This window comes from Euprymna scolopes, chromosome 29, assembly GCF_053919585.1.
Source record: "Euprymna scolopes isolate OS-2025 chromosome 29, ASM5391958v1, whole genome shotgun sequence".
NCBI lineage: Eukaryota > Metazoa > Mollusca > Cephalopoda > Sepiida > Sepiolidae > Euprymna > Euprymna scolopes.
The window spans coordinates 96964063-96991517 of NC_136510.1; the positions used below are offsets into that span (position 1 = coordinate 96964063).

General features: G+C 34.6%; 1 protein-coding gene across 6 annotated transcripts in view; it reads left to right on the top strand.

Annotated features, from left to right (window-relative positions):
* Positions 1 to 27455, top strand: part of LOC145252785 (neuroglian-like) — a 362878-nt gene that overhangs the window by 223248 nt on the left and 112175 nt on the right. For all 6 annotated transcript variants that reach the window (XM_080112730.1, XM_080112733.1, XM_080112729.1 and 3 more), the window contains one exon: positions 13801 to 13910. In XM_080112730.1, coding sequence (XP_079968856.1) covers positions 13841 to 13910 — 70 coding nt within the window. In that variant the 5' untranslated portion in view covers positions 13801 to 13840. The remainder of the gene's footprint in view (positions 1 to 13800; positions 13911 to 27455) is intronic.

Here is a 27455-nt window from a genome sequence, read left to right on the forward strand (position 1 = left end):
TTACAGGTAAATTTCTAAAAAAGCGATTTTGTTCTGTTTTAAATGTGAATATATTATTTATTGACCTTTTCTCTTCAATTTGTGATATATAAAACTCCCCGACATAAATTAATTATTTACTTTTTAATAGACATTTCAAAATGGGTGACACTTGGGGGGGGGGGCGTGAATTAAAAAAAAAAACGTTTGTCTAAAATATTATATTCGGTTTATTGGAAAGAACATAAAATTTCACATTGACCCTGAAAATATCGTAAAAATAGAATCAATAGAAAAATTTTGATAGATTTTTAAAGTTTAAAAATTGAAAAATATTGAGTTCGGAAAATTCATTACTGTTTTTAAAAAAAAAAAAAATTCTATTACTTTTAAAACAACTGTAATCGTTTATTTTGGAAGTATAATCCATAAAGAAAATAAATAACCCACTTTTAACAGAGAAATTACGAGATTTTTATATTGTATTCGCAGTTTCGTGTTAGGGGTGTCAAAAATTCCTACAAAAATTCTGATACTGCTAGTGAATGCCCCTATTTATTTGGTTTTTAATGTGGAGAAAATTCAGATTCTCAAAACGGGGTACTCTGTATTGGGATAAAAATTAAGAAAAATGTCTTACTCTAGAAGGCAGCTGGCAGCACATATGAACTGTAATATCAGAACAGATACTAATGTCGTATGTACTTTCTTCTGTTGTATTTATTTTATTTTTTATATATTCTGATTAATATTTTGTGATCACGTTATTCGTCAAATACAGAGCTTGGGAAGAAACGAATATGTTATTTAAGTTGCTACTACGTCTTATTGGCATCATTATGAGGCCGTAATATCATTTATTTACCCGATAAAAATGCATAATAAATGTCTGGGTACTTATGCAGAATAAGGACTGCGTTATCGTCAGAATTTTCCGGGAAATTTACGTAAAATGCAGAACGTCAACGAAGCGTGACGTTGTTTTCTTTTCACGCAAACGCTGGCCATTTTTTTTCTCTCAAAATGTAATTATTTCTATTACTACGAAAATAATTAAGGGAAAAATTAATTGAAAAAATGAAAAGAATTTTTTTTTTTTTTACGGAGAAAATACGATTAATAATTATTAGACAATTTTTCCGAAACTTAAATTAAAATTCAAATCAAGAAAAACAAAAACAAAAAACATTCTAAGGTAAGTTTCATGAATAAATATTTATTTTTTAATAAGAAACAACTGCAAAAAAAAAAAAAAAAAAATTTCTAAGGTGAGTTTCATGAATAAATATTTATTTTTTAATAACAAACAACTGCAAAAAAAAAAAATCATTATTTTTTTATTATGATTCTTCCCTCTTTATGTTTTTTTTTTGTTCAAATCAACATAAATATTTAGTTTTTGTTAATTTCTTTTTATAATAAACTACAGATAACAAATAAATGTTTTCTCAAATGATGTAGACTATTACGATTTTATTGGCTCAGCCTTTCGGCACCTTTCGTCGTTTTACATAAACGGTCCGGAAAATTCCGACGATAGCATGGTCCTTATTCTGCACATATAATAATGTCTGATATATTTTTTAATGGAAATCGCTCCAAGCAAGGCATAAAGCCATTGTATGTAACGAGCTTTAAAAGATACTACTTAAAGTTCAAACCCTATCCAACGATAAATGTTAGCTGAATAAATTTCTTACCCAGAAAACAGCAATTCTTCCCACTTTGTCAGAAACATATCACTCATGGAAAATGAAGACTAAGCGAGAGTTACAAGGCTACCTAAAGTAAACCCAAAGTTCATACTCTCATAATAAACTTCTTTCTTAGAACTACACGCCTGTGAAACTCTGTTCCGTCTGCCTGCTTCCCACCTGACTACAACCTGAATGTCTTCAAGTCCAACGTAAATAAATTCCTGATGAACCGCTCCCTTAAGTAGACACTTTATTAAATCTCCACACTAACGTAGTTTACTTGCAATAACCCTTATCCCTGAGTGGCTTCTGGGCATTGATAAGTGGTGACTACCTTGTGTAAAAAAAAAAAAAAAAAAAAAAAAAATCAAACAAACCCTTATTCGAATCGATGATTAATAAATAATTACCTATGGTTTGATATCATTTTCTTGCTGATGTTATATGTTTCAGTTAAAAAAAAAAAATAATAATGATAATAATAATAATAATAAATAAATAAAAAAAATCATTGTGAGTCAGGTGTCCACATGGTGGTAAATTAAATGTTAAATAGTCTACTGCGTAATGTATCCACGTGATGCGGTCATGAAAGACGCAGGGGATCTCAAACAAACAATGAAGTAAGAATTATTAGTTCTTAAATCCTTTTTATCTAAACCAAAAAAGAGGCTTGCCTTTCTTATTGTTGTTCTTGCATTTAAGATAATTTGTACCAGTCAATGGATGGAAACCATCTATACTGGGACAATTATTATTTTTGGTAACCAGAGTGCCCCCATTTTGCCTACTTTTAGGGGAGCTGGTTTTTACCCCACATTAAAAATGGCCTTGTGCCCAATTTGCTTTCGTGGAGAATAAATACATTCCTTTTTATCGTATAAGTCACGTCAACGTAGAGAGTGTGTTAATGCGTAAAATAAGTAATATTTTTCGTGAACATCTAAATATCTTCAATTCATGTGATTTTTATTATATTTTTATTTCTAAATACTTCTCTTTATAAAGTTGGGTATGTATATACGTTTTTATATTTCAGTGTGGAGGATTCACTCCTAAACTAATTAACCTATCTGCGTATTAATCTTCTTTTTTTTTTTTTTTTTTTTCCTTTTCGGACGGTTATCCTCATCTTCATTGTTGTTGTTGTTGTTGTTTCACCACGTTTTGACCAACTAATCCTTTGGCCTGCTTTGGGTAGGATTGAAACCGCTATCTTCAATCACAAATGAATACACCAATCATGAAACCTCATCTCAAAGGATTAAAAATAAATAAATAAATAAAATAATATATAAAAATTAACCGATCGTTTTGAATTTTAGAACACAGATGCTAGGCGTAAGGTTGTGTAATGTGGGATATGTTTAATTTACTTTATTTTAGGGCAAATAAAGTGTTGAGAGCCCTTCCCGAAAATTTAATACCGTTTTTTTTTTTTTTTTTTAATTTTTTGAAATATTTATAATAGGTATGATATATAAATTAAATATTCCCAAATATCAGTTCCTTTGGGGCATTGTAAAGGAAATTTAGGGCGATGGATAGTATGGGCTCAATCTACTACTTGAATGGTCAAATATTTCAGATTTGCATTAAAGTTGATTCACTGTCATTCGGCACAAATTAAACAAGATTTGTTGAATTTTAATTTCTTCTCAAGACCACTTTAGCTTAACACTTAAATTTTAGACATTTTCTAGAATCTAAAACTCACGTAATGGATTTTGAGAAAAATTGGAATAAGGATTCTAGATATAAGGTTTAGTATTATTGTATCTCAATTTTAATATTTGTAAGGGAATATAAAGACGATACGAAACTGTTTTGTTCGGAGAATTAATTTTACCCGTCATAGGACGGGTATTCTTCGAGTTGTTTATAAAATACATAAACTTTTGATTCTTCTCTCAAATTCAGAAATAGTATTAATATTTTCATTTTACTTTTTTCTTCTCGGTTTCTTTTATATTCTCTTTGATTTTTTCGACTTTTATCCATTTTAATATGACTTGTTCCTAAATCGAATTTTGTTGTCTGAACAGTTAACTTAATTAAAAAAAATACCTTTTGCATTTAAAAAAAAATCTAAATGTAATTTTCATAGGCAGTATAATTGTTCCTATTCACAATGCCTCCCCACGGAACAGAGTTAGACACCAGGGTCGTTTTTTAATGTGGAGAAAAGGAACAAAAATAAAAATTGTCGCAGTCATGAATGACTTCTCCTCCACTGACAGAGAACAAGACATTGAAGTGCAACATCTGAAGAACAGATACTACACTTTCAGGTATTTATTTGCTCCCCCACTGAGCAAATTAGGCACAAGGCCGATTTTTAAAGTGAGGAGTGAAGGGGAAATGGGGACCAACTCCCCAGGGAGTAGGGGAGCTGGATAGTGACAATTGATATGAAGGGTTGCATTGATCAAGGTCTGGTATTTATTTGCTCCCCCACCGAGCAAATTAGGCACAAGGCCGATTTTTAATGTGAGGAGTGAAGGGGAAATGGGGACCAACTCCCCGGGGAGTAAATTTAAAAAGTGACACGGCGACGACGACGACGACGACGGTGATGCCTTTGTAATAATAATGTCTTTATAATGATACAAAAATTAATGAGATCTTTATAATAATGTTTTTCAAACAGATGAAATTGTCCTGTTTGCTTTGTTTTATTTCCTAATTTGTATTTTATGTGAAATATTTTGTATGTTTATTGGACGCAGCATGCGTATCGCACGTTCCATTAGTTGCGATTCGTGAATTTGAATTATTATTTATCAGAGTTGAACCGTGGCCGTCGTTATATTAAGACAACGAAGGCCATAGTTGAACCGTCTTTAAAAAAGGGCTGGGGATAAAAAAAAAAGAAAAGGTCTTAATAAATATTTTCAATGTTTATATGTCGATATTCTAGAATACCCTTATCACCGCCACACCCACCTCTCTCTCTCTCTCTCTCACTCACTCACTCACTCAGTCTCTCACACACACACACACACACACACACACACACACACACACACACACACACACTTCTTTTGAACAGTTATTTATCAGAGCTGCTGAGCCGTCTTAAAAAAAAAGGGGGGAACGAGGATCAAAAAGACCTAAATATATATTTTCAATGCATAGGTTTATATGTCAGAATACCCTCTCTCTCTCTCTCTCTCTCTCTCTCTCTCTCTCTCTCTCTCTCTCTCTCTCTCTCTCTCTCTCTCTCTATCTTCTTTTGAATAGTTATTTATCAGAGTTGAGCCGTCTTTAAAAAAAGTGAGTGGGGATCAAAAAAGACCTGAATAAATATTTTCAATGTATAGGTTTATATGTCAGAATACCCTTATCCTGACTCTCTCTCTCTCTCTCTCTCTCTCTCTCTCTCTCTCTCTCTCTCTCTCTCTCTCTCAGCTACTTAGTAACTGCTGACAGATCCAAGAGTCGTGTGACTCTTTTGCTTCTGTTGTTTGGTAATTTGTGCATATGCTTTTACTGCGTATTGATGCAAACATGGGCGACTAGGGTGTGGCTATTCATATATCTCGAATCATTTATTTTTCCTTCTTTCTGTCTTTAAAAAATCTCTTTCAACATCGAGTACTCTTTTTCTTTTCTTTCCTCTTTTTTCTGGGTGAATACGTGTGGATGAGAATCTGCATTATTCCAAAGTATGGCTATCTATTTTAACAACTGTTGAGTGATTATATCCATTGACACAGACAAACCTATTGATTTGTTAGGAATATTTATTTGGATTTCGAAATAGCTTGGAACCATATGAAAACAGCAATGAAACAATTGAAAATAGAAGAGCAACTCATTTACACCAGATATTTTTCCATACATAAATTAATTTTATTATTTCATTTTGCTCCTCTCAAGGAAATTAGACACAAGGTCAGGTGAAGTTTTCAAAATCTCCAGGAGAAGCACACTGACTAACAAAAACTGCTGCGCAACGATATTTCCCAGTAGGGGTGCCTCGGGCGATTAACAATAAACTAACCTTCTCAAAGAGTGAAGATAAAGCATAGGATGTTTCTTTGGTATTAAACACATTTACTCAGATTGTGTCATATTTGAACTGACTGCCCGTTAAAAGATTGATAAATGATAATTTATTATTATTATTATTGTTATTATTATTAACTGGCCTAGTCATAAGATACGCTTAAATATGATATTTTAAATTCATGCAGATTATGTATTTATTATTATAGAGACACTTCTCTATCGATTATTATAGTGTACCTAGTATATAGTAGTGAGATCAAAACTAAAAAAAAAAAAAATGTATATATGATTTGGGTGCTATCAGCTGGAATCGAAACCAAAACCCACAACTCTCCGCCCCCATTCTTTACCCTCTGAGCCATGCAAATACGCACTTTTTTTTTTTCATTTGAAGATTAGATTCACACAAGCAAGCACGCTCGGGCGGTCCACATATTTCTTCTTCTTCTTCTTCTTCTTCTTCTTCTTCTTCTTCTTCTTCTTCTTCTTCTCCACCACCACCACCACCACCACCACAGACTAGCACCTTTAGCTAACTCACACCTCCAAAAAGGACATTCTACTTGACGACGGCAATAATAATAATAGCAGCAGCAGCAGCTGTAATCACTATCAATAATTTCCCCTACTCTTAATCTGTGCCTAAACCTAAACGTAGATTCAATGAACAAAGCTTTTTTCTTAGGACTGCACGCTTGTGGAACTCTGTTCTGTTTCCCTGCTTTCCAGCTGACTACAATATGGTCGTCTTCAAGTCCAACATAAACAAATTCTTGGTGAGCCATCCCCTTAAGTAATTCAATTTACCAAGTTTCCACTACTAACAATTACTACGATATTTTCTCGTTGATTTCCTTACGCTCATTAATCCTTATCCTCGAGTGGCATCGGGCCTTGGTAAGTGATGATTCCTTTGTTTGAAAAAAAAAAAATAAATAAAAAGCAAGAAGAATTGGCGTTACTTTTGGGATTAATGATGTAACACAAGGGCTGAAAAATGGTATTTGAAGAGCCAGCGCCCTAGAGGAAGCGCACTTTGACCTGAAAAATATGTCTAAGGCAGTCCCGTCGGCATTCCTCGATAAGAGCGTCTCAGGTGATTAGCAATAAATAAAAGAAGGTAAAGCGAACCTCCTAAAACTGTACAGGACCAAAGCCGTACCTCAGTTAACTGGGAAAAATTCATTTCAACAATGACCTATACGGTATTGGCTTTGTTGCCAAAGGACCCCCACCCCCACCCTCTAGTTTGATTCTGACCTTTTGCACTCGGCCTATATCGCCACACCGTTTTCGTTTTTTATATTTTACATTTTATAATATTTAATTTGGGGGGAGGGGGTATAAGGACCGAAGTTTACAAAGCATTGATTGAGTGGCAGGATAGGATAAAATTGATAATAATGAAAATAAATTTTAGTAAATTTATAGCCTTTCGGAATGAAAAAAGAATTCCTGTACACTCTTGCTCCAAACCCTTAGCCTCGAATTAGCGTTTCTTTCGGGTAGAGTAAGTTAATTGCTTATTGCTTGAGGTGCACTGACCAGACAATGCCGACGGGGTTGCCCAGGCAATTTTTGTTAGGCAAGAGTGCTCCTTCTTTAGCATCACTGACTTAATTCTGACTGACTTCTGACCTTGTGTCAATTCTTCCTGTGGTGGGAAGGAATTAAATACCTACCTTGACATTATGCCAAAAAATTGCAACTCACTTATTCTGATAATGTCTATTGTTTTATTATAATACGAGCCCTGTGGGGGTGGGAGTCAGATTTCATATTTATTATTACAGAGTAAATTCTCTGTTGAATATTATATTGTACCTAACATATAGTACTGATTTCAAAAGTTAAAAAAAAAAAAAAAATGACTTGGGTGCCATCAGCTAGAATCGAAAGCAAAGCATTTAGTACCCCAATCATTTTTCTACCATATTTCAACTTGTTGACATATTTCTGCATGCGTTATTCAGTCAAACAAAGATTTTACTCGTTATAAAACATCCTTGGTGTATAATTACTACCTCTTTTTTTTTTTTTTAATTCATCTTCACCCCTTACAAAGCATATCACCACTTGGATGTAAGGGGCTACTATTTGGGGGTTATGTCTAGGAAAGCGTGACAATATGTTTATTTGTGTTACATTTAAACTCCTGCATATCAGTACAGCCAGGGAAGCAGGCAGCAGGAAGGGAATTCCAAACTCTAGCTGTTCGTGTGTTAAGAGTTTATCTGTAAAATATTTTAGCACAGACAGACACATATATCTACTTTTTTTTTTTTTTTTTATCCATATAGATTTAAAACTTATTGGAATTTTGTAGTGATTATATATTTTCTTTTGATGTGTTGAAAACGAGAGAGATACTCATTCTTATGAAATACAAACGAAAAGAAAAAAGAAAAAAAAGCACCTCTCTTTTCACACTGAAAAGTATGTGTTTACAGAAATGGTCTCCTTAAAGGTAGTTTTTTTTTTTTTTTAAATAGAATGGCAAGCTATCTCACGCCCCTCCCTCTCTCTCTCATTTATATACGAGGGGCGTTCCAAAGTAATGCCTCCTATTTTTTTTTATTCCACCTGAATGGATCAGAGGGGATTTCAAATTGCATTGTTATGATGGCTGAACAAATGCATTTATGAACTGAAAGTGTCATCTCTCTGTTTCAGATATTGACAGTGTGAGACTCTAAGAAAACAACCTTTGTCTTGGACGTGCGTCAGAAGCAGAAATGCGTCATTGAATTCCTGGCAAAAGTTCATTGCGGATGGTGGTGATTATATAGAAAAATAAATTCTAGAGCACAAAAGGTTGCTCATTTTAATTGTACCACTCCCATCGCCGTGGCTCTTCAACTTTTTGAGTTTAAAAATAGGAGGCTTTAATTTTGGAACGACCCTCACATTACGAGCAAGGCTACCCTGCATTTACCAGAGTCATTTAAAAAAAAAAAAAAAGAGGTTAAAAAGTCAATTTCTCTGTTAGTTACAAACATCGTTAAAACTCTTTAGTGTCTCATCGTCTACTTATCCAACTCAGAAACTCTTATCCTCGAGTGGCCTTTGGAGCTTGATAAGTTGTAACTCGTTTGCATATAATAATAATAATAATAATAATAATAATAATAATAATAATAATAATAATAGACCTTCACTGGATGAGTACGAAGAGAACTGGGACCTTAAGGAGGCTTATTATCACTGAAATCCCAGTGAAGACCAATGGTCGCTACCAACGAAAAATCAATGGTAAACGGTTATTGCTATAACACACTAATTTGCAAAGGTTATTGAAAGAGGTGGTGAGTATTGGAAATCTGGGGAGACGTGTCACTCAGACTCCAGGGAACACCACAGTTGTTTTCAACGAGAATTCTTTGATGACGGGCTGTGTGAAACCTCCCAGGTAGTAGTAGTAGTAGTAGTAGTAGTAGTAGTAGTATATTTATTTATTTATGAAATAGCAAATTATTTTATAGAGTACGTCCTGCCCTGCCCTGCATCTTTTGTTTCAAACTTTCTCTGAACTTTTTCGTCTGGACATGTGAATCTAGCTGATGTAGCGTGACTGACATAAATGTTAAATCTAATGAGAGAAGAACAGAAAATGAAGGGAGAAAAAGAAAATGACACAAAAGGAAAATCCTCAAAAATATATGTCGGTTAAGACTATCACGACCTTATTTCTTTTTTCTTTATGAAATGTGTTCAGTTAGAGGCCGGGTTTCCTCTTTCCAGAGACAGCCAATCATATGAAATCACATTCCATGCTTAGATTCAACTTGTTCGTGTTTTGCTCTCTAGTACATGACGACGACGACGACGACGGTTATTGTTTTTATTCACTCACTTGGAGTTTTCACACATGTTAACAATAAAGATTTATCTTTGAGAACAACCTGTAGTGTTCCCTTTAGTCTGAGTGACAACAAGTCTCCTCAGATTCCCAGTACTCACCACCTCTTTCGATGACATATGCAAATTAGTTTTCGTAATCGCTTTTTACCATTGATTTCTCATTGGTAACGACCATTTGTCTTCACTGGAATTTGGGTGGCAACAAGCCTCCCCAAGGTTCCAGTTTTCTTTGCGGTTGTTGCTGGTATAGTGTTTGTGGTTGTTGCTGGTATAGTGTTTGTGGTTGTTGATGTTATAGTGTTTGTGGCTGTTGTAGTGTTTGTGGTTGTTGCTGTTGTAGTGTTTGTGGTTGTTGCTGTTGTAGTGTTTGTGGTTGTTGTTGTGTTTGTGGTTGTTGCTGTTGTAGTGTTTGTGGTTGTTGCTGTTGTTGTGTTTGTGGTTGTTGCTGTTGTTGTGTTTGTGGTTGTTGCTGTTGTTGTGTTTGTGGTTGTTGCTGTTGTAGTGTTTGTGGTTGTTGCTGTTGTAGTGGAGGTTCGGTTAGTGCTTTCTCTTGTTGGTCTTTTCTTGGTGCAGTGGAGGTTCGGTTAGTGCTTTCTCTTGTTGGTCTTTCCATCCACCTTGACCCTCCTCACTTATTTGGTGTGGCGTCAGTTTATGGTGAAATACGCATAAAAAAGGGGAGTCTGAATCCATTCTATAGATTAAATAGAAGTTATAGTTTTGACTATTTCGTTTACAAAATATATGCCTACAAAGAAAATTTAATCTATAAACACGTCTACAAAACATATGTGCAACAACAAAAACCACAAACACAGCAACAACCACAAACATAACAACAGCAACAACCACAAACACTACAACAGCAACAACCACAAACACAGCAACAGCAACAACCACAAACACAACAGCAACAACCACAAACACTACAACAGCAACAACCACAAACACTACAACAGCAACAACCACAAACACTACAACAGCAACAACCACAAACACTACAACAGCAACAACCACAAACACTACAACAGCAACAACCACAAACACGACAACAGCAACAACCACAAACACTATACCAGCAACAACCACAAGCACAACAACGGCAACAACCTCAAATACCACAAGAACAGCAATCACAAATATATATATATATATATATATATATATATATATATATATATATATATATTTTTTCCTGGTTGACTGGCTTTTAAAGGTTTCATTTTTAAATCGCCACAGGAGTAGATTCTTTATAACTCTCAGCATGGGTATATGTCTCATCTTCCACTTGAAGTTTTTTTTATGCTAGCTGACATTGTTAACAGAAACAGCATTCCATTATTTCAAATTTTAACTGACAATCTGATCACCTGAGAATCATGAAATACCAGCTTTCATTTTTAAATTTCTTGACAGAAAATTACATGTCACCTCCGACCCCTTACTTATTCAAACTTGCAGGTGTTTTCAAAAACGCAAATACTTATGATTAAACGCTTAAATACATTATTTAACAATTCTGTTTCATGGCATACTAGCAGGGAGACCCGAAATTGCCTGAGATTGAATGATGACCAACGAATGTTAAAGCCACCTTTTGTTGTCATGAAAATCAGGGAAATCAGCCATTTTTCAATCAATATTCTAATTAACAACTTGCTGCAGTACATCAAGACGAAGCTTTACGTGCCTTCCCACAGTGACTTCGTTCACAATACATTTTCGTCTACATTGCACTGTAGTAAACCTACTGTTAATTTTATAAAATTATTTTTTATATAATTGCTTGAATAAAATTTATAATGCAAAAGTCAAGTATCCCTTTTATCCGTTTTATTATGCTCTATACACAAACATTCATTTTGAACGTACCTCTGTCTTATCAAAAAACCTACTGTTGATTATATACGTCGGTCTATTCTGCTTGTGCTGTGATAAAACTTCTCAAATATACATGTGATATTAGGCTGTATAAGGATGTTAACTTTTATCAAAATCAGCCTGTTCTTTCTTTAATTGGATTTTTTTTCGATTATTGATTTTTTATACTTATCAGAGGTATTTCTTTTTTCTTTTTTTTTTTTTATACACGGTGGTCACCACTTATCAAGGCCCGGAAGCCACTCAGGGATAAGGGTTATTGCAAGTACAGTACGTGTGGAGATTTAATGAAGTGTTTACTTTACGGTTCATTAGGAATTTGTTAACGTTGGACTTGAAGACATCCAGGTTGTAGTCAGGTGGGAAGCAGGCAGACGGAACAGAGTTCCACAGGGGTGTAGTTCTAAGAAAGAAGCTTTGATCATGGAATCTACGTTTTGATTTAGGCACAGATAAAGAGTGGGGAAAATTTTTTACAGTGGATTCAGCTAGACGGGTGTTTTTCGTGAGAGATTGGCGAGGGGAGACCAGAGATTGGAGTTAAGACGAGCACCTGCCATGGAAATAATGATAAAACAAGGATAGGCTCGCAACGTCTCTTCTGTAGGAGAGAGGTTGCAGGGTAGAGAAAAGGTCATCCTCCACTAAGCCACGAAGTCTATTTTGTACTCTGTTAAGGCAGGATAGGCTGTTTTTAGCAGCTCCTGTCCAGATATGGCAGCAGTATTCCATTTCGATACAAAACCTATCTAAGAACATTCCCAAGCATGTAAAATACATTTGTGTAAAAATTTTTAAAAATTGGCCTACCCTTTGGATTTAATGCCAAAATAATCAAGGCAAGAAATCTCGGATTTTCCAAACTTGTTCCTCCTCCCAATCATCTTTGTCTGAAGGTTGTCCCGATCACATCCAGAGTCTTGTACAAGTTGGTCGATTATCTGTTAGATAATGGATTCCATAGCGAGTCGTTAATCACAAGTTGTAGTTTGCTTCTCCAAAAGTGTATATTCATCTTCCGTCCATGATGTGACACTAGCGCCGGAAAGTAGGATTTGAAAATCAAACGCCCTGGAGGAAGAGCACTCTGGTCTGCAAAAGGTGCCTGGGCAGCCAGTCAGCATTCTCTAATAGGGGCACCTCAGATGATTAGCAATAAACTAACCTCTGCTCAAAGGGAGAAAGTAAAGAATGAACCTCCTAGAACTCTACAGGACCAAAACAATATCTAAGACAACAGGGAAGAAACCATCTAAACGATAACGTAGACTCTGTTGTCTTTTGTGTGCAGGTTGGTTGGTTGTTTTGTTTTACGGCATATCAACCCTTTTCAGGTTATTTAATGCTGAATCTGGTGATTTTGAAGAACGATTTTTTAATATAGTATATTTGTTTTTTAAGTCATATTCTATTTAACCCATAGTTGGGACCCTAACAGGTGCTACCACTCCGGGTCAGAGTGGACCTGGGAGCAATGGCAATTAAAGGGTGGCTCCACACTCCCTAAGGCCTGCAAGCTGGGGCCCTCACCATCGGATATAGTTTAAGGTCATATCCAGGACCTTTGTGTGCAGGAAAAACCCTTGAGCAAACCAATAAATTGAAGTTTTAGACTTTGTTTAAACAAAATTGAAATGTGAATTACATAGAATCTTGAAAGAAATATCCACCATCTTTAAAATCAAAATACTATGTGTGTGTGTGTGTGTGTGTGTGTGTGTGTGTGTGTGTATTATTATTATTATTATTATTATTAGTAGTAGTAGTAGTAGTAGAATAAAATTTCTTAGATCAGAAGTGGACCATATAGAATTTCAAGCGTTATACCTTTTAAAATGTTAAACCTCAGTGTAGGACCATTTAAGATTTAAAGGGTTTGAATCAGATCTTTTAAAATATAAAGGCTCAAAATTAGACCTTTTAAAATTTAAAGGTTAAAATCAGACCTTTCAAATTATAAAGGATTAAAATTGCATCTTTTAACATTTAAAGAGTCAAAATCAGACCTTTGAAAATTTAAAGTTCTAAGATTAGACCTTCTAAAATTTAAAGGGTCATAATTACACCTTTTACAATTTAAAGGGTCAAAATTGCACCTTTTAAATTTTGAAAGATCAAAATCAGACCTTTTAAAATTTGAAGGGTCAAAATCAGACCTTTTAAAATTTGAAAGGTCAAAATCAGACATTAAAAGATTTTAAAGATAAAAATCAGATGATTTAAAATTTAAAGGGTCAAAATTTAAAAGGGCCTGAATTAGAGTTACTCGAGTGTCTAATAAAACATGTGATACTATATTTTTTCAGTTACAGGTGAAAGTTTGAACTATGATTAAACAAATTTATTATTTGGTTTCTATTTCTTTCAGGATGATAGCGGCCTTCTAGTCGAACAGAAGTGGCTCAGCCATGTTCCCAAGGATAAGCTGTAGTGTCTTGTCATTCCTCCTGCTTGTATGTGTACGAGTTGACTCATCATGTAAGTATATTTCATTCTTTTATTAGAATTAACAAAAACATTAATACTTCACAAAAGACTTTTGTTATGTGATCCGTAATTGCTTCAATGTTTTATTATGTATTTTTTTTTTTTTTTTTTTTTAGTCTTTTTGGTCGTAAAGTTTTTTTTGGATTCACCATTTTTTGTTTTTGTTTTCAGATTAACAGTGCTTATTCATGTTAGTCATTGATATATATATATATATATATAACAAAACTTGTTGAAATTCAAAGACTTACATTTTTTCTTTTTTGTAACTTTAGTTAATTTCGTTAATTTTATGATTCCTAATACCAACCAACTCATCAGATGTTGTTTCCATTCGATGTTACCAACAAAAAGTTGATTTTGTACATGATGAACCTGGTGTTTGGGGGAAAGAAATTCCATCCCCACGTTGTTACAAGTCGACCATGTATATATATATATATATATATATATATATATATATATATATATATAAAAAGTGATGGTTGTGTAGTTCTAAGGAGAGAAAAAAAAAAGTATATTTAAAAGAGTGTAGCCATCAACCAATTGTAGGTTTTCAGACTTTTATCATTTTTTAATATTTTAAAATATTTTTATAACCCGTTTCAAGCCTTGTTCAGCTCTCTTCAGACATTTTTATATAAAGGTTTTTTTTAGGTTAAAGTTTGGAATATCTTTTTAGAAAACATTTTATCTCTGACTAAACTGATTGTGGTTTTCGGAGAAATACCAATCTCAGACTTTTTGTCACCAATAGTCGGTATGCTGGTCAAGAGTTCAATCAGTTAGTTAAGTCCATTTAGTGGGAGGAGGGTTTTTTTAGTTTATTTGGTGAATGTTTTTATGAGTTTTTATGATTTTCTTTCTTTTTTGATGTGTGTGTCAATGTGTGCTTGTGTGTTAAGGCGAGGGTTGTGTGTGAATGTGTGTGGGTCAAGATCTGTGATTTTTTTCTTTCACATATGTGTGTGCGTGTGCCCACCCGTGTGTGTAAGATGAAGAAAGAGGCAGGATATCGATAGGTATAAAATCGATTCCCAATCTAAACACACATACTTACATACATGTATTCAGTCACCCAAACACATGCACACACACACAAACAAAATAGGAAATAGCTGATATATACACACACATACACACATGTATGCATATATATACAAATATATATGCACACACATGCATGTATGCATATATACATCCATTCACACATATAAATATAAATGCAGGAGTATACACACATACACACACGCACACTCCCATAAATATATATATACACACACACACACACACACACACACATGCACCCACACACCACAAAGTTAAAGTTCTCTTAGTCTAGAAAGATTTTCTTTTATTAAATGTGGGCAGAGTAGTGTATTTTGTTTCTAATTGTTTGTTTAGTTTAGGGATATGGTATTATATTGGATATGGACGTGCGTGCACGTGAATGTGTGTGAATGCTTTATTATGCTTGTCTTGATTCGTGTGTGAGAGTGCACCTCTGCATAAGCATGTGCACGTGAGTATATTTTGTGTTTTGCCTATTTATGTGTATTGTTATCGGGATATGTTTAAAGCGGGGTTGAACTTTGTTATGAAGTTTTTTTCTTGTGTTATTAAGTAAAAGTAGTTGTCAGTTTGGAAAATGGGCATTATCTTGAATTTGCCTCCATTGCATGTGTGTATGTGCTGGGACACATGCAGGTGTCTATTTTCTGCAATTTTGATGTTGGATCAATGTGAGGCTACTCTATTACTAAGGTTTTTTAATGGCGCCTATGTAGGATTTATCGCATGCTGCACATTTTATTACATAAACCACATTTTTTTAGGTGCAGTCTAGGTCTTTTTTAATTTTGAATGTTTGTATGGGGTTCATGAATGGCTGTTCCTTACTTAAATCCCAATTTTAATGTATCTTCCTTTTTTAAAATGGTACACGTCATCAGTGATGTGCAGAGAACCTTTTCAGAGTAGGTGCTCAAGGGAAGAAAATGGCAAAAATATAGTAATGAACACTGTCTCGGTTGGGCACAGGCCTATTATACATTCCTCTGAAAAGGGCACTTTTAATATAGGAGTAAAAACCGCAGATGCTTAGGCACCCCTAGCAGTACCCCCTCCCCTTGCATGTCCCTACACATCATTAATTTTGTCATATTATACTCCTCAGCAGCTGTACCGCAGAGGTCAATATTTGGACCTTTATTATTCCTGATATTCATAAATAACTTGCCTGATAAAATTGTCTTGGGTATATTTGCTGACGGCACCACGCTCTATAACAGACATGACGGGAAAGCACATGAACACGTATCCAAGGCAGTGCAAAAAACCCTAGACGAAGATCTCCAGTCTGTGCTGGAATGGGAGACAAAAATCAATGGTCACACTCAATGCTGCTAAGACCTGAAAGTAGCTCGTTGAGTGCATTGCCAAGGCTGCTGCAAAGAAGGTGGGCATCTCTACTGTGCACAAATGCTACTTACGCCTGAAAGTATCCTGTATCTCTAAGGCCACCATTTGCCCATGTATAGAGTATTGATGTCACATTTGGGCTACTGCATCTGCTACTAGTCTCTCTCTCCTGGGCATGGTTCAAAAGAGAATCACCAACCTCAGCTAGGTTTCAACCGCTGTTCCATCGACGAAATGTTGCATCCCTCTGCCTGTTTTACAAGTACTTTAATGATAGATGCTCTGACCAACTATAAGCGCTAGTACCACCTCGACGTAAATACCCTCGACAAACCCGACAAGCAGCAAAATCCCACCCCTACACAGTAGAGATCCCTAGGTGTAAGAAAACCTTTTACTCTAATAGTTTCTTCACTAGGATTGCTAGACTTTGGAATTCCCTTCCGAGTTCCTGTTTCCCTGACTGTACTGACATGCAGAAGTTCAAGTGTAGTGTAAACACACATTTTATTGTTTAGCTCCCCACATGTACCCCTACAAATTATGTTCCAGATAGTAGCCCCCTACATTAAAGTGGCACTATGTCTTGTTTGGAGTGAAAATGCAAAAAAAAAAAAAAAAAAAAAAAGGGTTGCCCTATCTATACAGATATTGCTTTTAATTAAATCAGATTATTGTTGTTGGCATTCGTTTCCCCAATATCTTTCTAGTTGGAATTCTTTTTAGAAAGACAATGGGTATTTACAGGAAGGGACCACATGAAGGTTGCCAACATTTCTGAGTAAAAGTGATTCCGTGGAACAGATGGGATTTGAACTTGGCACACCCAGGTTATCAGTCTGTATCGTTAACCACTTAGCCCCCCCCCTCTCATCTGTGTATAAGTTTATTAAGATATTTATATTCTGGTTCTGCCATACCTGTGGTTTCTTCGCCTACCCCAAGACAAAAAAAAAAAAACGGCAATTAATCAGTGACTGTTGAGTTGTCTTGATAGTACAAATTCAACGTTGCCTGTGCTTAATATATGAGTTCCATGAAGGAAAAAAAAGAACCAAGAGGGATTTTATAATTATTCCTCTTTTTTTTTTTTAATTTTTTTTTTTTTAAATAATAAGACACATTTTTAAAATTTTTACTCTTAAATCTAATAAGAATATAGTTTATGACCAGAGGACAATGGATCCTGATATCGTGTCCTCCCGGATTTTCACCAGAATCCTGTTAAACGGGTAGCACTGACACTATTCTGCTGCAAGAATGCAACAAGAAGAAAAAATAAAAACAGGATACATTGCCAGATGAATTTGCTGGACCAATAAAAATTAATGGATCGATTATTTTCATGAAAGATGCTTATTAAAAACAAAACAAGCACTTCTATTGGTAACCATCTTTATCAAACTAATTTGTTTGCACAACCCATTAATTCCGATTAATGGGCTGATTAATTAAAAATCAATAAAAAAGAAAATGTGGTGCAGCTAATAGGAAGGAGGAGAAGAGACAGGGCCAATAAGCAGTCGATCACCCTCTATTTCTTCTGAACTTTTTTTTTATCACTCCTTGGTATATCTTTCTTTCTAATTAGCTTAATTTAATTAACTCACTTGAAACTTAATTAGTTAATATTTTTAGAAAAGATTTTGCAATTTTATCCTTTTTTTTTTTTTTTTTTTTTTTTTAAAGTATTATTAGAATAATGGCCAAGATGTGAACTGTAGTCCGAATTATCAAAATAGTACAAATTATTAATCCTATCTAAAACATTACGGAACATAATCTTTTTATTATTAAACTGATTTAATTACTGTTAATATAAACAAAACTATTGCATATATATGAGAAAAATAGGACAATAAAATTACAAATGAATAACACCAAACATTAATTTATTATGAACTGTTTAAAAAAAGTTATGCAAAATAGGCACCCAATAACGTCTTATAGATTTTTTGTCATTAGTGTAATATACACACACACACACACACACACACACACTGCTGTTAAAAATTTAAGACCACTTAAAAATCTTTTTTAAAAAATACTTTGTTTTAAACTCTTCCGACTTAAGGTTACGAATACTACAATCTAAAAGGTTATGGAAACAAAAAGCTACATTCCAAAGAGTTATTTTAAAAATTTACATTTTTATTAAATTAGGCTTTTTACACATGATCAAAATTATAAGACCAAAGACAAAAATTCTATTAAATTGTACAAAAAGTGTATGAAAACATTCAACAAACTTAATAATGAGTTCTACAAGGGACGTGCAATAAGTAATGTTCCTGACCCACTTCCCATAGCAGTAGAGCAACGAAACTTGACACAGTTATTAGTCCTTTACTTTTCCATGATTAAGCTAAACCAATTTACTTTTCATGCTCACATTTTTCTATTGTAATATATATACATATATATATATATATATATATATATATATATATATATATATATATATATATATATATATGTATGTATAAATGTTGAATATGAAAACTAGTGGCTACACATATGCAAATATGTTTCAGTGACCACCCTGCTAGGGAAAATCACATCATCAGGTCAAGAATATCAGTGTAGCCACTAGTTTTCATATTCAACATATTTATATTGCTCTGTCTAAACATTGAGCACTCTTTGGTAGACACATTGTGTTTTTTTTGTTTTTGTTTGAATAACTAAACAATACTACCAATAATATAATTTACGCTCCTATACAGTTGAGCACTCTTTGTGTCTCCAGGATACAGGAAGATATTCTTGGCCTGATGATGTGATTTTTCCCTAGCAGGGTGGTCACTGAAACATATTTGCATATGTGTAGCCACTAGTTTTCATATTCAGCATATTTATATTGCTTTGTCTAAACATTGAGCACTCTTTGGTAAACACATTGTGTGTTTTTTTTGTTTTTTGTTTAAATAACTAAACAATACTACCAATAATATATATATATATATATATATATATATATATATATATATATATATATAATCTTGGAAGTTTTTAACCTTTAAAACTGTACAAATAAAAAATTATTTTTATCATTCGTTAGAAAACTATTTAGTCAGTACGAGAAGTCATTCAATCACCTGCAATCACTGCATCAACTTGCTCTCTCGAATTTACTATAGTACCAATAATAATTTATTTTTTAAGGGATCATCAGTTCTCTCTCTCTCTCTCTCTCTCATATATATATATATAATTTAAAGGAGATTAGAACAATAGTCTAAAGAGCTGAGTGTATTTCAATGTAACAGTGAAATTACTAGTTTAATTAAAATACAGGAAAGAGAAAGTGCTCGTTGTAATTTAGATATAATAAGCTCGATAGGTAAATATCCTGGAGGTAATTCAATATTAAGTAATGTGATTGATAATTTAAAATTTGAAAATCAAATTATAATTAAATTAAAAATCCGTCTCATAAGAAGGAACAACAACAAAATCAATTATCTGTACGATCGTTTCGGAAAACAATGCTTTTTATTGTGGTAGACATCAAATTACATACAATAATTACATATAGTTTTTTTATAAGCAAGGTCTCCTCGTCAGCAAATTTTGAAGGGTTTTTATTAAATTTAAAAGACACCATAAATAAACCTAGCATTAAAAGTAAGGCAGATGTATCTTTTAATTTTTTGTTTTTTGAAATCAGGAACTATGGTTAAAATACTCATTTAGATGTTTGCTATAGCTTTTACCTATAGCACTATATATATATGATTTCAAAATATTTTGCATTATTGATGTAAATAACTGATCTGTTTCGATGGTAATATCAAAATGATAAAGGGAAAAATCACGCATTTATTTATTTAGGTATTTTATGTCTAGTTTTTAGAATACTATTTTATAATTGTAGGATGATATTAAGGACTTTGTGGTCTCATATTGATCTTTCTCTTAATCTCTGAATTAAATCCACATTTCAATCCGACTAAAACACATCTATTAACTTTATTTACAATATAAAATAAAAAAATAAACGTTAACACCCTGGAAATACTGGGAAAAATTAAAAAAAAAAAGTCGTTTAGACTAAAGTGTGGTGAAGTAGCTGAGGGGAGGGGGATTACTTTACTAATCCCATCTAACATAAAATGATCACCCAATTCTTGAGACCATATAGCATACGACAGAAAATGTGACCATTTCTTTTGCCGTTTCCACTATTTTTGTTTTTTTTTCTCAAACTTATTAGCATATCTTAGGTTTTTTTAAAAAATAAATTAGGTGTTAAGTAGAAAATAAATAAAAATTAAATGTATAAAAAAATGAACATGGAAATGTTCATATCACGTTATAACTAACAAATAAATTCCTCCACTCTCCATCGGTGCCTAAATCTAAACATGGATTCCATGAATAAAGAACTGCCTGCTTGTGGAACTTTGTTCCGCTGGTCTGCTTTCCAGCTGACTATAATATCATTATCTTCAAGTTCAATGTAAACAAGTTCTTATTCAATCGTCCTTGTAAATAATCTAATTATACCAAATTACTGCTACAAACAATTAATATGCAACTGACCGAATGACTACAATACACACATTAACTCTTATCCTCGAGTGGCCTCCGGGCTTTCCTATGTGGTAACCCCTTTGCCAAAAAAAATCTCATCAATGTATGTTTTTATGATAATCGCCCTACTTTCTCACACAAGGTGATGACTGCGCTAGTTTCTGACTTGAAATGACTGGTAAGAACTGATATTTGCTAGCTCAAACTGACACTCATAATAATAATACTGTGATGAATATTCACCTTTCCTCATTTCTCAATAAGTAGAGCAAGAAATGGAGCACTCATGTATAACAACCAAAACTGAAAATTAGTATGTAAAAGACAAATAATTGTAGGGGACGTTTTGTTATGTATATTCTATGTTAGCTTTATACATTGCCAACCAATTACATGACAAAGTGGAATAAATACAATTGTCTCTGAATTTGAGAGGATATTTTCCACTATATTTTGATTGGTTGGTTGGTTATTTTTGTTTTACGGCATATCAACCCATTTCAAGTTATTTAATGCCGAATCCAAAGATTTGGAAGAAAATTTTTTAATAGAATATATATATATATATATATATATATATATATATATATATATATATATATATATATTTTTTTACACAGTGATCACCACTTATCAAGGCCCGGAAGCCACTCAGGGATAAGGGTTATTGCAAGTACATTACGTTAGTGAGGAGATTTGCTGAAATGTTTACTTAAGGGGGCGGTTCATTAGGAATTTGTTAACATTGGACTTGAAGACAACCAAGTTGTAGTCCGGAGGGAAGCAGGCAGACGGAACAGAGTTCCACAGGCGTGCAGTTCTAAGAAAGAAGCTTTGTTCATGGAATCTGCGTTTTGATTTAGGCACAGATATAGAGTGGGGGAAATTTTTCACAGTGGATTCAGCTAGACGGGTGTTTTTCGTGAAAGATTGGCGAGGGGGGACCAGAGATTGGAGTTCAGACGAGCATCTGCCATGGAAATAACGATAAAACAAGGACAGGCTCGCAACGTCTCTTCTGTGGGAGAGAGGTTGCAGGGTAGAGAAAAGGGCATCCCCCACTAAGCCACGAAGTCTATTTTGTACTCTGTCAAGGCAGGATAGGCTGTCCTTAGCAGTTCCCGCCCAGATATGGCAACAGTACTCCATCCTTGGACGTACTTGGCTTTTATATAGATAGAGAATTGCATCCGTAGTGAGATATCTTCTGGAGCGGTAGAAGGATCCCACCATCTTTCCAGCGACCTTGGCAACAGACTTGATGTACGTGTTCCATTTCAGATCAGGAGTAAAGGTCAAATCCAGAAGCTTGTCAAAATACGGGGCCTCACCCAGACGAGAGCCATCCATCACAATTGATGCCAGATGGGGATCAGAGCGTTGATGATGTAAGGATAGGAGTTTGGTTTTGGATGCATTAAAGGTAACCAGCCACATCTTCCCCCACTGAACCACGCGCTCGAGATCAGAGGAGAGAGAATCCGAGAGAACTTTGTCATTTACAGCCTTTGATGTGTTGCCGTAGATGGTCGTGTCATCAGCATAGATGTCAACGAATGATTTAAGTATGTGTTTAGGGAGGTCATTGATGTAGATCAAGAAGAGAGTTGGGCCTAGGATTGACCCCTGAGGGACTCCAGCATTTATATTGCAGGCTTCCGATTTTTGTCCATCTACCACTACTCTTATGAGCCTATCGGAGAGAAATGATTTAATGATTGAGAAAACATTTCCAGTTATACCGTAGCTGGAAATCTTGTGAAGTAGACCCTTATGCCATACCTTGTCGAAGGCCTTTGATATGTCGAGAGCAATTGCCCTAGAAAGGAAGCCTTTGTCAAGAGATTCACTAATCTTATGTGATATAACCGTCAGCACATCTGCGGTAGATCTTGCAGAGCGGAAGCCATATTGTGTGTCACTAAGAAGGTTATTCCTGCTGAGGTGGTTGACTATTTATCTATTTAATATGGATTCCGGCAACTTACTCATAACACACAGGAGACTTATTGGTCTGTATTGAGAGGGAGATGACTTATCACCTGAATTCTTAAATACAGGGCAAACTGATGAGGTCTTCCAGGGAGTCGGAAAGCACTTCTCCTTAAGGCAGCGCTTAAATAGTTTCGTAAGTATGGGAGCAAGTTCTGGTTGAAGCTTTTTTAACACTATAATTGGGATGCCATCAGGGCCAGTTGCTTTACTGGAATCTAGGTTCTTTATTAGCTTGGCGACCTCATGCACGGATATTTGTATGTTACCTAGCTTGTTCTGTGTTATAGGAGGAAATATGGGGAGTTGATGGCCTTCGTCGCATATTTGTTGTTTTCAAGGCGGTTTCTATTTAACCCATATTGGGACCCTAACAGGTACTACCACTCTGGGTCAATGGCAACTAAAGGGTATCTCCACACTCCCCAAAGCCCACAAGCTAGGGCCTCACCACTGGATACAAAGGTTATATCCAGGACCACTATATTTTGAATGCCTACAAGTAGAAAAAGAAGGGTAAAAGCTACATGTTCCTATCACGGGACAGAGTTAGAGAACAAGAAATTGAAGTGCAGCATCTGAAGAACAGATACTACACTTTGATCTTGACCCGAAAAGCTACATGCTTGAAATATAGTAAAATAGCAAATAATACAAACTAAGAATAAAGATAAAAACAATTTTAAAATGATATTAACCAATTCTTGTGATTATAACACAAAACATAGATACCAGATGAAATTAAAATTGCCCGGTCATAAAATATGTTTAAATATATTTTAATTCAAGCAAATTTCTATTATTACAGAGCCAATTCCATATTGAATATTATATTGTACCTAATATATAGTACTGGTTTCATAAATAAATGATTTCAGAATTATCAACTAGAATTGGAACCAAAGCATTTAACACTCGAGTCACGTTCCCTACTGTTTGAGCTATCGTCAGATAGATAAAGATTTAAAATTAAACCACTTCAAGCTATGAATGAATTTGTGTATGCATAAAAGTTATGGAAATATTTCGATTATTCAACTTGTTGAGATATTTCTGTATGCGCTGTTATCCATCCAAACAAAGATTTTATTCGTTATAAACCATCCTTGGTGTATGATTACTATTTCCTGTTAATTTCAGTGTTGTGTGACCAGCAGTTTAAGAGTTTATCAGTTAAATATTTTCACACAGACACACATACGTACATGATGATTGCAACGTCTTGTCAGACGAGTGCCACTCCCTCAGACATTTAAAATCCATGAGCCCAAATGCCTGAGGGAGTATCTATACAAATATGATGTTACAGAGTCTTAGCTTTGTACGACAGCTAAGTCTCTCTCTCGGTTCAAAATGTTGAGATCCAGCAACAAGCAAGAGCAAGATAGCCAGCAACAAATTAAACTGCAGACCAGCTTAATGCGGGTAATGATCTTCCGCTTTATGGTTTTTTAAATCAGAGATTTGCTTCTCATAGAAAGGTTGCTTTCACCACAGCTTACAGGAGCCCTCTCCACCCCAAAAACACACACACACACACACACACACACACACACACACACACACACACACACACACACACACACACACACACACACACACACACACACACACACACACACACACACACACACACACACACACACAGTGCTAGTTGGCCGTTGACCCAGAAAAAGAGTTCATTCGGCCTTTGGAAGGTCTTGTTTTTAATCCTTCAGGGAGACTAGCCGCCCTCCTCACCAAACAAGTCTGGTGGGGAATCAGTTTAGTCGCCGGTGACCCGACCATGAGGCAGGTAGTACTGGGTTACATGGTACCAGTAGCACATGACATGACCTGACATGAACATACGTACATACACTGTTTTATTTGTATATAAAAATGCTTTTCGTTTATTTTTTTTAATATTGAAATGAGATTGTGTATTTATCCCCCCTCCCACCTCCCAGCCTTCACTCTGCATGCATAATACTTTTTAATGATGTGCTCATAGGGATATAGAAATAAGTGATACTCTTTTGGGGAGTAGAAAGCGGACCTTGGGTTTACTTTCGACAGCTCTTGCTTTCCTTATTTTATCCTTTAGTCCTCATATTCCATGAACGATGTTTCTGACAAAGGGGAAAGAATTGCTGTTTTCTGTGTCGGAATCTATCTGTATAATACTTATCATTGGCTAGGTTTTGACCTTGAATTATTAATGTTTTTTGTTGTTTTTTAAAATCTCTTTATATCAAGTGACTTCATGCCTTGCCTAGAGCTATTTCCATGAAAAAAAAAAAAAAAAAAGAAATAGTATTGTAATTCATTAACTCACTTTTTGACTATTCAAAAAGATTGTATGATAGAGTTGTGTAGGAGTGGCCAAGATACTTTAAAAAAATTTTTTTCTCATCCTCTTCCTGGATTGACCTCAATATCAAGCACTCTTAAATTAGAAAATAAAGGACGAGGGGGAGGTATTTTTTTTTTTTTTTTAATTTGGCTTCTGTCCATCAACACTACAAAGTCAATATTTTTGATAATATGCCAAACATGTTCCAATGACGACGATAAGAAAGGGACTTATGAATCAGCCTCCTCATCAAAATGTTTGACCATATATAACATGACAAATATTTGGATGTATTCCATAGCAACGCTTCCAAAGGAGCTTTCTTTAGTATTTTTGACAGCAGTTTTGTTACCTTGGTGATTTTTTTTTAAACAAGGAGTCATTGCTTATCAAAGCTCTCAGGCCACTCGAGGATAAGGGTTAACGCTGCGTTAGTCCTCTGAGGGTGTTTTCTCATCCCAAATTTGCTTAAGTGCTCGTAATTACTAGTTGGCAACTTATTTCTTTTCCTCCCTCCCAGTACTTTCCTGACTCGATGAGAGCATAGCACATGTGGTATGACGCAGTTGTATCTCAGTTTTCCTTGGAGGTGAATCAGATTGAAAGGTAATGATTATGTAATGAACTCATATTCATTTTTCTTGCTATTTCAATTTATGGAAACATTTTGTGTTCATCATAGATATTTAAAAAATAACACAAACTGGTGTATCCTGTGAGTATTTTTATATAAATGTCATCTAAGTGTAAGAGTTTTTAATTTTTCCCTTAGTTTTATATTTTATTGTATTATTTTATATAAATATCAACAAGATACAAGTGATCCAAACTGTACAACAGGAACTGTAGATATATCCTGAACCAGCAGGATAACTTTATTTTACAAACTAATAACACTATAAACTTTTTTGTATTAAGGTGTATAAACACCTCATGGGACTAACCATGTTTGGAACTCGCAGGTGACTAATGCAGGGTTAATTAGTGAACCCCATGATAAGCAGTAATGGTAAGAAAGTGGGTAGAAATTCATTATTTACAAGGAGGACTCCACAAGAATTTGTTTACATTGGACTTGAAAACAACCATATCATAGTCAACTGGGAAGCAGCACTGTGTTATTGTATTCCACAGGCGGGCAGCTCTGTCACAACTATCATCCAATCATGATCGACTGTAAAACTAAATAGAAGTTTTATTTTGGCTAAAATCCATCATAATCGAATTAGATGTGGATGTAACGCCATACACAACGCGTTGTAGTCTCAGTCACAAAGTAGACTAAGAATAGAAAAGAACTTCAACTGTTTTTTTGTACAATGACATTTATTTCCTTATTCTCCCGCAACATGTGACTTCTCGTTACGGCGGTGATGTCTCCCTTGTGATCGTTTTCTTGCTCGTACTCTCTCTTCTTTTTATTGTCTTTTTCCTTACAGTGACGTCATTTCGCATTTCATATGCATTTGCATACGCGCGTCCGTGCTCAGTTACACGGAGGCAAACTCTCCAAAAATATCCGCCATTATTTTCCGACAAAATTCGTGTTTAAATCTGTATTAACTTTTATCCTTGATTTTTTCTTTATTTTATTTTTGTTTTTCTTTTTTTTTTCCAAAATGAATGAGTAAAGCACTTTTAAAGATTTTTAAAAATAATTTAAAAGCATATTACAAAATATATATATAATAAATTCAGGATAAAGGACATGTGAGGAATGGTTATCTTCGCAATCTGATTAAAGTTAAATATTAACCTATTAATATATATTAAATATTAACCTATTAATATATGAAAGCTCTAATTAGTATGACCTAATAATTATTGAGCTTTCATTACCTGCATTATGAGAAGAGTAATATACATTGAGAAAGTATATATAAGTAGCGCTTCTCTCTTATAAGATCGAGAAATTTTATTAACATCTAGCATGAAAATCACACACACACACACACACACACGTATCTATATAAATGTATATATATATATGGCATAATCACGTTGACACACCGGCTCTCATCAGATCACCGAAGCAACGTTGGGCCTGGCTAGCACCATATGGGTGACCATTTGGGAACTCTAGGCACTGTATGTGCTTTCCGCTTATCTCGGCATTTGTTTCCAGTCGTCCTGTACTTTACTTGCCACTGGTATTTAACAATGTCGACTCAGGAAACATTTCACGTGTAGGTAGCCTTACAGTGGGTATCCACAGTCTGTCAAGACTGAAGGAAGCCTTATATATACATAAC